At 35.8% G+C, this 16,689-nt stretch overlaps 2 protein-coding genes across 2 annotated transcripts; both read right to left on the bottom strand.

Annotated features, from left to right (window-relative positions):
* Window positions 1–59: 59 nt before the first annotated feature.
* sdcbp2 (syndecan binding protein (syntenin) 2) lies at window positions 60–12,389 on the bottom strand. The gene is made up of 9 exons (XM_058763436.1): window positions 12,189–12,389; window positions 7,093–7,144; window positions 6,188–6,284; window positions 4,377–4,477; window positions 2,895–3,053; window positions 2,501–2,676; window positions 1,359–1,530; window positions 1,149–1,240; window positions 60–385 (listed from the first exon to the last, which is right to left on the bottom strand). The coding sequence occupies exons 2-9, from the start codon at window positions 7,141–7,143 to the stop codon at window positions 331–333; spliced, it is 903 nt and encodes a 300-aa protein (XP_058619419.1). The 5' UTR covers window position 7,144; window positions 12,189–12,389; the 3' UTR covers window positions 60–330.
* Window positions 12,390–12,874: 485 nt separating this feature from the next.
* On the bottom strand, window positions 12,875–16,596 carry fkbp1ab (FKBP prolyl isomerase 1Ab). The gene is made up of 4 exons (XM_058763387.1): window positions 16,366–16,596; window positions 16,186–16,233; window positions 14,682–14,794; window positions 12,875–14,507 (listed from the first exon to the last, which is right to left on the bottom strand). Exons 1-4 carry the CDS (start codon window positions 16,400–16,402, stop codon window positions 14,379–14,381), a joined length of 327 nt encoding a protein of 108 aa, XP_058619370.1. The 5' UTR covers window positions 16,403–16,596; the 3' UTR covers window positions 12,875–14,378.
* Window positions 16,597–16,689: the final 93 nt, after the last annotated feature.

The following is a 16,689-nucleotide window of genomic DNA, read 5'->3' as shown; positions in this document are numbered from 1 at the left end:
TTCAGTTTTTAACCCCTTGCCCCCCAGCCAAAATAAAACAATCAGATAATAATACTCAATAATGACAATGGATTATTATTATATAACATGTAATATGACAACAATTAAACAATGGCAACAATGACATGTAGGACAGAATCAAGAACTAGAAGGCAAAACGATAACAGCCAACAAGTGAAATAGAAAAAAGGCCGTTTTTACATGTTATAAATGAGTGTGATTGAGGAGGTTTATCCAATCAGTGACAGACGACCCATGTGGTGGAAGGCTCCAATGGGAAGGCTAGAGATTGTAGGCATTGTGGAAGGGGGTGTGCATGGTCTCCTGTGTTCAGACCTCAGGCACAGAGTGATCCATGGATGACTTCAGCAGACCACTTGACATCCTGGAATATACAGATTAGGGCTGTCATGATCAGGAGATGACAATTCAATTATTGATGTCTGTTTTGTTCAGGTCAAACTGTAATCTTAATGCATTTTAAGAAATCATTTATTTACACTGAATTTGGAGTTGTACAATATTCATGATTTTCCAAATGCTTTGTAAACAGGTTGGCTACAAGATAATATAATAATCAATGCTAATAAAATATGCACATTTCTGTTGTACACAATCTACTACATGCCTTCATCTGACTGATATATTTATACTGCAGTGACAAGTTCAAATGCATCACATTTGATGCGTCAGGCTTTTGAGAATTGTTCAGTTGTACATCTCATTGTATTAGATTGCATTATGTTTTCCCCCATAATAAATACTACAAAGCTTTGATTATAAAACTATGCATTTAAATATCATTTGAATATGAATTTCAGAATTTCATCTTTCATTTTGGCCATAGAAATATCAGCATCTGCACCAAATGTCATATTTTTGCTCATTTTGAGAAGGTGTTTTATGGCATTTCCTCCTCAAATGTGAACTCCATATTCTGCTATATTATACTATATGAAAAGCCTGTATCAAATATGATACTCAAAAAAAGGATGCAATTTTTTTTTGATTTTGTCTTCAGGGTTCAAGAAACTGAGTATTATTATTTTTTCGGCTTTACAGATTTAATGCATTAATGGCAAAAAAAAAAAAAAAAAAAGTCATTGTGTTTTATCACTTATGAGTATAAAAAGAAAGCTGGATCTCACTTCTTAATCATATGCTCGTAGATAAACTTAGGCATGATGGTGATGGTCATGGCAGTGGGAGATGTGGTCAGGATGTCCTTAATCTGAGTGTCCTGTAGACAGAAAACAAAACAATTTACTCCACAAATCTCAGAATTTTATTTACTGGCTTGTGGCTTTGACAGCATATTTAAAGGCATATACTGAAAAAACTACCGTGACCCCTCTCACCTTGAGTCCAATGACGTTCTGGCCGTTGATCTCACAGATGTAGTGATCGGTGAGCAGACCGTTGCGGGCAGCAGAACCATCCTTCACTAGAGATGTGATGCGTCCGGATTTGAAGATGAAGCCCACGTGGCCGGAGCTGTCCTTATGCATTGTGACTGTGCGCTGGAATGGTCTGGAACACAAAATATAGAAATAGAAATATGATATATGAGCCTTTTTGGCATCATCTGTGAGATTATATTTACATGAATGACTTGACCCCCATTTTTGTGTGATTAAGATATTGTATATAACTTGGTCATTAAGTGATTCATGTCTCATGCCAACATATAATGTTCTGTGGCTATATTATTAAAATGGCATTTAAAATGTTTAGCCTACTGCTTGTAAGTGCCTTACTGTAACTGAATTTAGGTTTTTGTTTGTTTTTTTGTTTATTTCAAAATTATTTCTGTGGTAACTGCCACAGATGTTGTTAATACAGCTTAACTTGGATCTAAAGCAGGAAGTTTCCAATTCACACTGAACTCAACTACAACCATAACAAATAACCACCAGGAGGCAGCAAAGATCTACACAAATATTGTTATACATTTGTCATTACATTTTGTTACATACATTTTGTTAATGTGGGCTTATTATTATTATTAATATTTGTATTATTATCATTATTTATTGTTTTATTATTATTATCAGCAAGGATGTATTAATTAATCAAAAGTTACAGTAAAAGTGACACTGTTACAAAAGATTTTAAATTTCAAATTTTTCTCAATTTCCCGTTCATTAAAGTATCCTGAAAAATCTGTCATGGCTTCAACAAAAATATTAAGCAGCACAACTGTTTTCAACACTGACAATAAATAAGAAATGTTTTTGAGCAGCAAATCATCATATTAGAATGATTTATGAAGGATCATGTGACACTGAACACTTGAGTAATGATGCTGAAAATTCAGCTTTGCATTTCCGGAATAAATTATATTTTAAAATATTTCCAAATATAAAATAGTATCTATATTTCACAATATTACTGTATTCTATCAGACTTGGCAAACATGAGACGAAAAAAAAAAATCTTACCAACCCCAAACCTTTGAACGGTAGTGTATTTTAATACTGTATAGATAGAATTGACTGACCTGTCACGGACAATGAGCTCGATGCGCTGTTCAGCTGCTGCCTTCAGAGCTTTGTGGGCCTTATCTGAGCTCCAGCCAGCAACGTTCTGCCCATTGATCTGCAGAACCTGATCTCCAAAACGCAGGCCACCCAAAGCCGCAGGAGAGTTCGCCTGCACCAGCTGGACAAACATTCCCTACAGAAAGAGGAAATGGCACGCATGATAGATAATAACACCTCAACCAAACATTACTTGCTGGTGATGATAAGAATGACACATCTGCTCAGAATGAGGGTGTGCTGCCCTAAAACATATTACCAATTAACCTACATACCAATTACACACTCAAAACAATGAAACACGAAACTAATCATGACTCTGAGGAAGTGTTTAATGCAAAGAGCTTTACTCACATTATCAATATCTCTGAGTCGGAGTCCGACCTTTCCCTCCTGGTCTTTGCAGATGATGACCTCCCGAAGACCTGGGAGAATCTCTGCCCTCCTGATACCTACGTCAGTACCAGTCACGGGCCGCACCATGCCACCCACTGAACTTGTCACTGCCACTTGCTGCCAAGCAAGAGAAAATTTGTATTTATTTTCATACGTGCGAGTGCATTGTTCACATATTATACAACATGAAAAGTTAACTGTGGCCCATGCAAATGGTCTAATGCGGTACTTTCCATCCAGTGGGTTCTCTAAAAGACATCGATTTTGCCTTGTCAAAGCTGTAAAGCTTATTACGAATTCATGACCTACAAATATGTTGTCAGTAGAAGATAACTAAGAAACACCTAAATACTACAATAAAGTTTCAATTTTAATGTTACTTAATATATGAACTAGAAATATTAATATAGGTTCATGTTAATTTCTACATATTTTAATCTATTTGCATTTATGCCTTTATTATGATAGGACAGTAGAAGCTGTGACAGGAAGTGATAAGAGGGGTGTAAAATTCAAATTAATTGAACATTAACAATAGTATATTTACAAAACTGTTCAAATGTTTAGGGTCAAAAAGGTAAGTCATATACATACATACATATATACATACACACACACACACACACAGTTTGGTAACTGATACCAAATGTCTAATGCGAATAAATGACTAAATAACTATGATTAAATCTGGTGTTTCATCGGTTTCTTTTTATGGAACAAAACAAGATATTGATAATAGAATGAGCTATAAGGCGAGTTGGTTTTTCACCCACAGTATTGATAAAGTAACTAACAATATTAATGATAATGCTGAATGATATCCAGTATTAGTGAAAAGATTAATACATTTGTGTTTTTTTGTTGATTAAGAGGTATTTGGGCCTTATTAATGGGGCTATGAGGATACTTGACACAAAGAGATGCAAAAAAGGAGATGCTGGTCTAATGTTCAGTACTATGAACACTGAGTATCTTTTTAACATGCTCTCTGAAAGCAGCCTACATTAGCATTACTCCAACACAGGCCTTATGGTGCATGAGTCATTCCGAGCTCTGCTTCCAGGAATGATGCTGAAAAGAATAAGACACCCTATGGCCAGTTTGAACTATTCAGAAAAAAATAAAAAAAAATAAAAAAACTCCCAAAAGCACAGATGCTAACGCACATACACAACCACCGCCTCCTCCTCTTTTTCAAAGCTTACACAATTACTCTTGGCTGCTTTAACAGAGAAAATATTGTACAAGGCAACGGTGACAGAGATGGAAAAACAGGCTGTAGAGCAAACTAAACCAGGAACGAGTAACAGCACTGCTAGGGAAACATTTGAGACTGAAATGTCATTGTTTGCATATATTAAATATTTCTTTATGAGTGCCGATACTTAGAGGGAACTGAACTCTAAAAATAAACAGGTGTGTTCAGTGACAATCACTTACATTGTTAGCCACCGGGACCAGTGCAAGGTTTCTCTGGACCTCATCGCTGTTCAGACTGAGGCCCATATAGTCTCCCAGCTCCTCCAGATTGGGATACAGAGCTAGAGGGAGAGAAAGAGAAGGCGATTCATATTGAAGTTTAGATTCTCCATATGACACCGACAAAGTAGCATAGTAATGTAGTCTGTTTGAGTGCGTTTTATGACAGCATCAAGCGAAAAAAGCACAACATAGAAAAACAGAGAACTGGGAAGAACAGAGAGTTCAAGTGTCGACACTCAGCCAGTCGCTGGTTTCAGATTCCGGCAATGAAAGTTTCCATCCAGTAATTATTTCCTGAGTTGAGTCATGACTACAGTCCTCCCCTCTTTTCCTCCTGCTTTCAGATAGGAAAATGTCCACCTATGAAATGTTCCTACACAAACAAACTAGCACACCAGTCCATCTCTAAATTTTTACTTCTATTCAGCAAGGATCAAAAGTGACAGTAACATGTACAATGTCCCAAAAGATTTCTTTTGAACTTTCTATTTATTAAAGGGGTCATGAACTGAGAAATCAAAATTCCCTAGCTCTTGTGACATAAGAGGTCATTGTACTATAAAAACATCATGTAAGATTCAGAACTCAAATCTTTGTCTTTAGTCTAAAAACAGCTTATACTGCAGGCAGTCTGCCAAAACGACAGCTTGTGGAATGTTCTACTCTATGATGCAATAGTGTGGATGAGCACCGCCTCCGCAGAAGATCATCACTGTCTGTTTAGCTCCGCCCACCGATTTACGCATGTAGTGTTTACAAGAAAGGCGATCGTGCAGGTCTACGTAAAAAAAACAAACAAACAAACGATAAAGATGCTCTGAAGACAACAATAAATTGTGGAAAAAGAAAACAGTCGTTGCGTTGCCTTACTTTTGATCCCAACGTTAGGACAGAGTGGATGAACTTTATTTTTAAAGGTCCCGTGAAATCAAAAATGAAGTTTTTTGGGTGTTAGTTTCAATATGTTAGTCTTAAAGTTTTTAAATTAAGTTTTTTGATGTAAAAATATTGATAATATTGTAAGTGGACCTCAGAGAACAGTACAAAATAAAAAACAAAGGCAGTTCATGATGCCTTTAAAGGATCCTAAAAAAAAGTATCAGTTTCCACAAAATTATTAAATATTCATATTTTTGAAAAATATTAAACTGTTTTCAACATTGATAATAATACTAAATATTTAAGTAGCAAATCAGTATATTAGAATAATTTCTGAAGGATCATGTGACACTGAAGACTGGAGGAATGATGCTGAAAATTCAGATTTGCATCACAGTAATAAAATATTAAATATATTAAAATAGAAAAAAGTACTTCAAATAATAAAGTAAAGTCTATAATAACGTGAGCTTCAGGCACCACCTTTACAGCACAAGTTACAGTACTATGTGAACCCCCATCTTAAAAAAAAAACTCATTTTTTAACAATCTAGTTATGTAATATCCTGGCAGTGTCTTGAGAGGCTGCACACAGCACAAAGGTGGAAGGCAGTGCTGCCTGGATAAGAGGGCCTAAACTTGAGCGCTTGTTTTACACTGAGATTGAAAAAAGGAAGTAGGGAAGGTTGTTGAACTGCTCCCAGATTCCCTAAGGCATGTCTTCATTTCCTGTTTGACAATGGCACGAAACATTGGCAAGCCTTTCATCTCTATAAAAACAGCTCTCACTCAGCACTTCAGAAATGAAAGAGAGAATGGCATGATAAGGTAGATAGAAGCAAGACAGACGGCGAAGAAAGGAAGACAGAGAGGCATAGGCCAGGACTCACTTGAGCTTGGCATCCCCTGTGTGGCAGGCTGTGGCTGGTAAACACCCTGAGTGATGGCTGGGGTGCTGGAGGTGGCATTGGCAAACTGGGATTGTGCCTAGAGGAGCAAACCACATGTGAACATCCACTTTACTTCAATAACAGTTCTTTAAAAACACCAACTTATCTTCAGTGTTATCCTAAAATAAAACACATACTACTAAAAAACACTAGCTAATTGAAATGAAATAATATTGGATGAGAAATGTTGCAAGCAAGAGAGCTTAACCAATTTAACCATTTTAAACTTTAATAAAATTGAAAACAATTTAGGCCTAGATTTTTTTTTTAAACAAACTATAAAAAAAACTAATTAAAAATGACAAAAATACATAAAATCAATAAAAATTAACTAAAAAGTAAATATAAAGGGGAATCAAAATATTAAGAAATACTATGGCCACACGAATATTCATATTTTAATCGTGATCATGATTTCTGCTTCTCTTGAATATTTAAGCTTATTAAATATATTTGCATTTATGATATTACGATATTCGTGATATATCCAAACATGAATCTTGACTGTTGATGTTTTTTTTGTGATTGTGGCTGCTGAATAAATGCACTTAAGCAAACTCTGTGCTACAATACATGTGCTGTACAGAAAACATTTATGTATGGTAAATATAATTAAACTTGAAACTAGATAACGTACATTAAACCATGCGTACGAGTTGACATTTTCTTAATTTGTGCTTATGTGAAAGCACAATAAATGTAAAAAGAAATTTCCCAAACGAAAAAGATTAAGATTAATAATCATGATATTATTTTTTTTTTAGCAAAATAATTGCAATTCGTTTACATATTATCTTGCAGCCCTAATAGATACTATAACCGTATACCAGTAAAACACTGCTTACCCTAATGACCTTGTCCACTTTAAGGTCCTCTAGGGATGGATACAATGACATCCTGGAAAAAAACACAACAGTCGCAGCATGAAAATGGAGAAAACAAGGCAGCGTGCAGCTAAAAGTGTTGAAATACAGGAAATAATACTTTGAGCAAGATCATATAGAGCCATATTGCCTTTGTTTGTTTTTCAGATGACTAGCAACCACATGACTCACATGGGAATTGAAACCTATACTAATTAGACAGGACAGATGAGGGAGTATATTAGGAGGAGCACAAAGATGACAACCCAGGAACAAAAACATGGTGAATTTATCAGGCTGCTCCATCATGACCGACACTTTCATGAATTTGATTCTCTCAAACACCCCCATCACTCTCACTCACATACACACACACACACACACACACACACACACACAGACAGATGTGTCACAGCTCTCCAGGCATTAGCTCTGTGGTTGCGTTGCTTTCACGTTGTGAAACAATCCGCCTGCGAGTCCATCTGTGTCTTCTGCACAGTCATCCTCGATGTAAGAAAAACACATCGATAAAACACCAGAAATTATAATAACTCCAATAACTCTGACTGCTCCTGATTTCAGATAGAGGAGTAACTATCACTTCACAACAGAGGAAGGGGCACATATAAAACACTGCTTTAACACAACTTTCCAGGCAATAGCTCTGTGGTGGCATTGGTTAAAATTCTTGCCTCCATAGCTCATCAGTAGAGCATGTTGCTAGCAACACCAGCGATCACGGGTATAGAATATGCAGGGGCTGCAAACCAATCATAAAATTGTCATTAGGAAAATACAAAAATTATTGGACATGATGCAACAGTGTATTTGATTTCTTGGCTAATTAAAAGTAAGAGATAAGAAAAACAAAACCTGTCAATTTGACAAAAGTCATAAAAAAACAAAAAAACAACTGATATTACATTTAACACTTCTATCCCCCTCAATTCTGAATTGATGGCTATGCCCCTGGTTTGATGAAACATTAACTGATAAAATGTGTATGTTAAAAGAAATGTTATTTGCGCTGGATAAATGCTTACATTAAATAATGTAAGAGAAATGTCATGTTTGATTTTATTGCTATATTAGCTGTTTGTTTGTTTGTTGATTGTTACGTTAAACCAAACTTCTTGTCTGTGGACAATTAATACTATTATAATAATTTTCTAGTTTTTATATATTTACTTTATGCATAATATGATATATCTGCATTATATTTGATAAATTATATCAATAGGTTTCAGTCAACTATAAAGTTGCATAAATATTCATCCATTCTAGCACTGCATAAGTCAAGCATTATTATTATATTTGTATTACATTTTATATTTAATAACAACAACAGCTTCATATTAACAGCTTTCAGTCAGTAATAAAGTTGCAGTTACTTATCCATTCCAGCATTGCTGAAGTACAGCAATTAACATTATTATTTATTGTATATTATATAATTGCATTTGTATTATATTAAATATGTAAATTATACAATATCAAGATATTTCCATCAAAAATAAAGTTAAATACAAAGTTATTGAGTTGAGGACAGTAGCAACTGAGCATACATTATAATTACAACAACAAACATCCAACAATACATCACTACCACAAATACATAGGACACATTTCAGAGATATTCATCATAAGCTGTTCGACCACTCAGGACATTTACAACATTGCCTTACATGTAATGTAACAAACCCAATTGATATTATACAATGAAAAGCTTATAATGGAGACTAAAGTTCATGATTAAAGAGCTCAGGGCAGGACATGAGCACCAATTCCACATTTAGCTAATAACATATCTCCAGAAATCATTACTACAGCGCCAAAGCTCTGACTATTTCAAATCCAAACAAAATAAAACATTAAACACTGCCTGACTGTGCTCTTCATCTTACAGTGGAAGAGCAATGAGAAATTAAGTGCTTTCCTGGGAACACATCCATTACTGGAAAGGGGAAGGGAAAGGGAGAGACGGACAGAGTAAGCCAAAGTAGTAAAAAGAAATTAAAGTGCTTAAAGACAGAAAGGATGACAAGGAATGGAAAATATGAGAAGTATAAGTTACTAGAGGAAAGGCCAACAAGAGATATAATATAAGCATGTGATTGATTGATTCTAGCATTAGTCACAATCATATGACTGTGATCACATGACGTATTGTGCATTTTAGCCAATAAACCTCTGCCTGTAGATCACTGTAAACGTCACGACAGCAGAAACAAACACCAGATTCAGGAAATGACAGAAACCCTGCTCAACGAGAAAAGCCTAAAGCATCTAAATATAAACGCATCATGAAACCTTAAACATGAGTGTAACTAAACATGACGGCATCACAAATACAAAAGACAAGGCTGTAAACATATACACTGCCCTACAGGAGATATGGTTAGACATAGGTCTTCAAAAAACTAATTTCTAGCAAGAAACATCAAGTTACAGGAAAACAAATGTAGGAAGACATGGTTGAACGTTGGCAAATAAGAGAAATGGCACATTGCCTCACTTCCCTGAAGAGACATTCCACATACTAATGGAGATAGTTAGTAGATTACTGGATAGGAACTAAACTGAAATGAGATACGAGAACTATCTGGCAACAATCGGCCTGATTTGAATACAGCCAGCGACTGAAACTCAACAAACAGCCTGGAGACTTATTCAACTCTTTAATGCATGTAGGAACATACAGGTTTACAAACAGATTAAAGAGACTCTGGAGCTGCTTATTCCATAACATCAGATTTAAGACTCAAGTTAAAGCACTACATGCTCCTACACGTTCACATTATCGCACAAATCTGTGAAACACTCACAGACAGACATGACCATAACATAGGGGGGGGGGGAAGAAAACTCTCGCCCACATCCTCATGAATAAACTCCCACACCAGTGCACACAGAACAGCTCATGCAAACCAACACATAGCCTACTGCTTTTTGACGTCACAAACACACACAAAGCAAACACATGCACTGAAACATCTGTTGATGTTTCAACCGCAATATCAAAAACAAGCACTAAAAATATCTGACAGGCTCCTTCCACACAAACACTGTTTCTCATCGCATAAAAATGTCTCTGTGACACTAAAGGGCCATTATTTCCTGTCAAGAGCACTCCAATAAAGTAGAGATGTCTCCAAATAGTGGACTAATGGAGACAGTGAGTAATCTTCTCGCAGACATGTGTGCCTCTATTGTATCTAGTTCAGCTACTCGCATGAAATTAAGTGAATCGACTGGGCACAAAGTGTGTCATAAATAAAGCAGGAATACAGAACGACTGGGAATCTCATCACTAAGGCTGTAAGTCATCTGAGGTTAACACCTGTTATCAGTGTTATTTTCATTTCATGAAGTAGTTACAGATTTTTCTTTTCCATATTACGACGTACATCCCAGCAAAACAAATTATAGAAAAAGAACAAGCTGTAGGGCTGGGTTTTTGAGAGACAGATCTGCTTGCAGTCGGATTTTATGTGGAAGAAATAAATGGACGAGTCCGGCTTAAGTTATGATATGCATAAGATCAATAACAAACATTTAGAAATTAGCATAGGCTGAATTTTCATTTCATGCCAACTTGTACAAAAACTGAAACATGAATAAAAAAAATTAATAATGAAGAAACAAAATATACTACATTTTCATGACTTTAAAATTAATTAGTACATAATAAAGTGAACACAAATCATTTTAGTTTTAGATGCATAATAACGGAATAAAAACTCAATTGTAAACTATAAGAACCCTATCAGTGTAAATCTGAATAAATCACACAAAACTAATGCAGGATAAAGCAGAAGCAGCAGAATGATTTCACACTGCCTAAATATGGTCTACTTTCAGTGCAACTGCAGAAAAAATCTCAAGTTAGGGACAAAGCCAGCGGATAACTGTCCGGGTGAGTGGGTGAGGGGCCTTTGGTATGGGGGAGAAATGGGCAAAGCTAATTTTCAGGCAGACTGAATGAGTGCTGAGCATAATAAACGACTCTCCCATGGCAACAGTCTGTAACTCTATTGACTGAGTCAGGCAAAGGATCCATGTGGAAATATCCCATCCATAGCTTTTGGGCTGTCATGAAATAAATGCTTTAAATATTTTATTATTACTACAAGCCCTTTCTCAGTCTCCTCGTGACATAAACGTCAAAGATGAACTGATGTTGATTATACTAGGCAGCTGACTGGTGTCTTCATATGGGAAAGTCCCTTCAACCAAAAAAACCAAAGGAAAAACTAGGTTATAAATTAGCCTTTGTTCAGCATCACTCATCTATGTCTATGTTTGTTCGTTTATTTTCTTCTATTCTGTCATCAATAATTCAGTTCCTTCCATTATTGACTGAACATACAGGAATAATCGAAAGTAAAAATTGTTTCTCAAAAAAAAAAAAAAAACAGGACCAGGTTTCATAGCAGTGACACATTTTGGGATTAATACCATTTAATACGTCAAATACGAAACCGCATAAAGAAAGCTGTCTGAATGTTACGTGGCGAATATCTAAATATAACATCAACATGTGATTCACTGCCGAACAATGTATGTCCAACTATATGAACATTTAATTTTCTGCTCTAAATTAACCAAAACCTGTAATGTCAAGGCGATGAAAGCACCTGCCATCTGTTTTAAACACTAAACTGAGGTTTTAGCCACTGTCACCTTTAACTACACAACATAAAAGCAGTCTGACTGTTACAGACTGTATTTGTTGTGTTTAACGTTAGCTCTCAAGCTAGTCACGGCAACTCCGTTAGCAACCGCACAATCATGCTAATTACACGAATAAAGTTATATTTCTTTCCCTTAAAAATAATGACCAGGTGGTACGATACAAAATATCCTTAAAAAACACAAATACAATAAATATAACTGAATGACGAGCTCAGCGAAGTAAACACCAGCACGTCTTTGTTCTTCGTGAGTGTGTTAGCAGCAGCCCGTTTAAGTTTAGCTCCGGTTAGCCAGCGAGTACCACATACCTGACTGAATAAAATCACTTTGACGATAATTCAAATAACAACATTTAGATTAAAAAGTGTCGCGTCTTAACTCACCTTTCTGCGTTCTAACGACCGACTTCTGAAAAAATGGTGTAAATGTGATGGGAAGGAATGTAAACAAGCCGAGCACAGTAAACGGGACGCTTTTCCTCTTTAGGTTGGTGCAGTGAAGTGAACAGAGGGGAGGTGATTGAGAGAAAGTACGTGCGTGTATATTTCTTTGGCTTAGTAGCTCAGTTCACTTCCTGCTACCTCATTCATGTTAGAGGCTGGGCTGATACTTCTATTTATACATTTATTACTCATTAACTTCAGCACAGTCACTCTGACTGCCAAAAACTACCATGGTAGCAATATCTCCAGAGTCCAGTTATTGTTAATACTGTAAAATCACAGGACTGATCTGGGTTCAGTTATTTTTTTTCTTGATGGCAGTGCTGGAATACCAAGTTATCAGTTCTACCAATATATCAAATTTAGTCCAGTAACTACATTAAATGACTACAATCATTTGTATGTTTTGGTTTGATTCTGATTTATGTGTTATAGCTGTAAGAGATTCCATAATGAGTAAATTGCTGGACCGTACATCAGCTGTAAATGAATTGCTGCCCTACAGTTGGATCTCATTTTAAATCTGCTTCCACAAAATTGGAAGGTAAATGTATCCTGCTCTTCAGCTTATAGAAGTACCAATAAAAGAGCATAAACATTCCAAAACATGTAAAAGTACTTCATAGCACATTTGAATTATTTTATTGTCTTTAAGACAATACATAAATATACAGTGCATTACAGAAATATTAAAGCCATATATTTGATGCTTGACTTGTAATCACAGAAATCGCCAGCATCCACTCAAGTATTTAAGCGTCTACAGATTTCTATTAAATTAAAAATGATTTCCATGTCAATACAAAAGAGTACTGTCACTGTATCTGCATCCAATATATTCACATCAATTGTCTAGGCAGTGCAACCTACATTAACATCCATGAATAGCTGCAAATAATTTAGCATCAAAATGTATGCAGTGTAGGTCACGATGTGCTAGGAAGCCACAACCCCTTATTTTGTTTTTCCGACATCTTTGTCCATCAATGAAACAAATTCTTTCATCTCTATGAGAACAGAAAGTGCTCATCAATTATAGATAATAATTAGCAAGTTAATGGTTGGTTTTGAGATTTGATGCGACAATTAACAGTGAAACATGATCACAAAATACTTAAGCACTAAGAATGGCATGCAACCATTGCTACGGTGCCAAATGCGCCACCTACTCAAACACTGAACAAAGTAAACATATTTAAAACCTTTCCAAATAGCTGCATGTTAATAAAAAATAAACAAAAACTATACATAAAATTGTTGCTCACCAAACTGACAGAAATAGCAGTGTTATCACTTCATACTTCATTATTTGTATTAATCAGCCCACCATAAAGTTTGATTTCAGGTAATACGATGGCACTATTTCAGTTGATATGGTCACTTTGTAAATATACAAAACCAGTGATATTCTGGCAGGTGTCAAACACACAAGGAGGCACAAGGATTGTTCAAGATTTTGCTTCTTTGTACTAATTAAAACCAGCGAGCCTGTTCAATCCTAACAATTCAATACTGACTGAAAATTACATACATTACATTAAAAAGTATTGCATGTAATTCATGTATTTATTAAATCTAAAGCATAACAATGCAATAAATATGCAAATGTTTATATTCCAAACATAACATCTTTAAGATATATTTATGTTTTCTTTTTTTGGATTACTATTCAGGGATAAAGTCGCCGATTCTTTAACAAGTTTGTACTTGGTCTCAAGCCAACAACAATCACAGTGTAAGAAAAAGTCACAAGAGAAGAGAAGTCTAAAGGGTTCCTTCAAGCGTTCAAGTTCAGGATTAAGGACATTGCAAGGTTTTTGGTGATATCGTATCAATTAGACAGGAAGAATGTTGGATTAAAATTAAAGGAGCTAAAGAATTATTTCTGATGTAATGTGACCAAAGCAAAAGATAAAATGTTGGAGAACTCTGATAAAATAAAGCACAGATCTTTACATAACATGCCCAAAACTGTGGGGTGGGATGCTGAATAAAGCTGGTTCTGAGAAGAATGACTAAAATATGGCCTGACATAAAGAAAAGTTTCTAATGTTAAGACTAAATCTTTTGACACTTGAAACATTTATAATATAATCAAAAATCAACACAAGGCATTGTTAATGCATTAAATCACTCCAAACTGAGAAGCTCCACATCGAAGATGAGGGTCGCATTTGGAGGAATAATCCCAGGATGGCCTTTATTACCGTAGGCAAAATCAGGTGAACAGGTCAGCGTTGCACGTTGGCCCACACTCATCTAAAAGTCACACAAATATCAGCATGAATTATGTTTTTTGTTTGTTTTTCAATTGAAATATCAATCCTAGGCTGACTGGATTTGGTAGTGCTTCATTAAGACATCATTTAACCTTAATTTAACTCAAAAAGTGTTACATATGATTTTTGGAGTGGACAAAACACCATCACATACCTGCGAAATACCTTCCTCCCAGCCACGGATCACTTCCTGTTTACCAATCTTGAACTTAAATGGCTTGTCACGGTCACGGGAAGAGTCGAACTTCCGTCCATCTGTTAGAGAGCCTGAAGATTTCAGAGGAAAAGGATGAGGCCAGAAAAACAGGAAATGAGGTTAGAGCATCAGATAAATGGGCTACTTTATTATTGTTCTGCTCTATCATGGAGATTTTCTGTCTCTCTAACCCATGTTTAATAGCAGTAAATGATCAGTATATGAGGCATGTCCCTCTTTCAAGAACATGGTAAAAATACAGCAACATATGCACATAAACACAAGCAGAAGAAAGTCACTGATCCACTCATCAAAATAACGCAGGAATTTGTTATTTGTTTATTAAGTATGTATATACTGTACACAGTAAATCTCTTTAACAACAATAGTTCTTTCTGACCTGTTGCTATGACTCAATATGAGTATAAATCAAGTTCACAGGCAGAATATCTAGAATATCTCCCACTCTTCTTCCCATGTAATAAAAAAATAATGAGATGGAAGCCCTGAAGCACAAGGTGGAAATTAGTCCAATTTCTTCATTAATTATTTTCTCCCTGCTCTACATACCTTCTCATACATTGTTGTTTGTTTTTTTCAGGTTTTATTTTATGTATATTTGCTTTAGTAAATTTAAAAAAAAAAATTATAGAGAAATCATAGAAAAGGTTTGGTAAAAAGTAAATAATTTTAGGAGAGAGAGAGAGAGAGAGAGAGAGAGTCAAATAGGATTAAAAAAAACAGAAACAAGAAAAATGCAGAAAAAATGCAACAAAAAGAAAAAGAAAATCGAGAAAGGGTCACGAGAATGTAATGCAAAGTTCAAAATGACAGAAATGTGGGCTTTTTTGGCACAATGTTGAATATTATATCAATGTTGCTAGCATAAAGTACAAGCAGCGTATGCAAGATGGCAGACAGTTTGTCAACTGTAATAATGATTCAACTGTGTATGAAAAACTTTCCGAAATTCGATTAAGTTGCCTATTTAATCATCAAATTATCTACTTGACAGAATAGGATTTCTTAGTTAGTTTGAACGATTAAAAGCCAATCACAACATCCCAGAGGTCGACTCAGTCCAGACAGTGATAATCCATCTATCCGACGCCGCCAGCCTCGCTGTTCAACAAAGACTGAATCACGCGAATGTCTGTAAAATCTGTTCAGTCTCAGCTGTCAGATGAGGATTATGTCTGCGGACAAATGCCAGTGCGTGCAAACAATGCACAACTAATAATGCATAACGGCTTTATTTGTCTTCCTCTGTATATTGTACCGTATCTTTATCCACTCTTCGGCTATATATAATTTTAACACGGGTTGTTTGGAAATATGCATTAACCTTTTTTCTCTAAATTAAAGCCAGTAATTATAAATTTCCATATACAAAAATCCACATTCGTTCACAAAAACACAACATCAGTACACCCACCAAAATAACATCCGAAATGCAACTCACCAACATAATGCACCACACATGTCTGTCCTTTTTTGGGGAAAGTCCTCCCTGTAAATAAAAGCAGCGCGAGGAGAAACAGGGAGCAGGAGACAGAGCAATAACATAACGCTGTTAAACGCACGCAACTTAACAAATAATACGGTACTTTACAAGATAGAAGCTGAATTCGGGTGATTTTACCATCTCCGGGGGTTATGGTGTCGATTTCCACTCCCATTTTGTCCCGCTCGTGTACTGTATGTTTCTGAAGAGCCCTGCTGCACACTGTCTCGCTCACAGCTGTTTGCAGGCGGAGAGGAGCGATGCTGTCGGGTCACATGACCGCCGCGAGAAACGAGGAGAGGGTCCAATCGCAGCGCACTAATTTAACATAAATCCTGCTGATGACGAATGTGACCCGTCTCCTTTGTTATGCCCAGTGAGTGAAAAATACAATTAGCCTATATGTTTTAAAAAGCAAATAACTACTTTTAAATGCTATTTTGAGTACAAAAAAGAAAAGAT

Source organism: Onychostoma macrolepis, chromosome 23 (assembly GCF_012432095.1).
Source record: "Onychostoma macrolepis isolate SWU-2019 chromosome 23, ASM1243209v1, whole genome shotgun sequence".
NCBI classification, from domain to species: domain Eukaryota; kingdom Metazoa; phylum Chordata; class Actinopteri; order Cypriniformes; family Cyprinidae; genus Onychostoma; species Onychostoma macrolepis.
Note: the sequence above shows the minus strand (reverse complement) of the source record. Positions and strands in the feature narration are given on the sequence as shown.

Coding starts and splice junctions, on each gene's coding strand:
- sdcbp2 (XM_058763436.1), bottom strand. CDS start 7,143: ATGTCATTGTATCCATCCCTAGAGGACCTTAAAGTGGACAAGGTCATT. Junction 4,478..6,187: donor ACAGGGGATGCCAAGCTCAA/GTGAGTCCTGGC, acceptor CTCTCCCTCTAG/CTCTGTATCCCAATCTGGAG. Junction 386..1,148: donor TACGAGCATATGATTAAGAA/GTGAGATCCAGC, acceptor TGTATATTCCAG/GATGTCAAGTGGTCTGCTGA.
- fkbp1ab (XM_058763387.1), bottom strand. CDS start 16,402: ATGGGAGTGGAAATCGACACCATAACCCCCGGAGATG. Junction 16,234..16,365: donor CACCATAACCCCCGGAGATG/GTAAAATCACCC, acceptor TTTTATTTACAG/GGAGGACTTTCCCCAAAAAA. Junction 14,508..14,681: donor GGGAGGAAGGTATTTCGCAG/GTATGTGATGGT, acceptor TGTGACTTTTAG/ATGAGTGTGGGCCAACGTGC.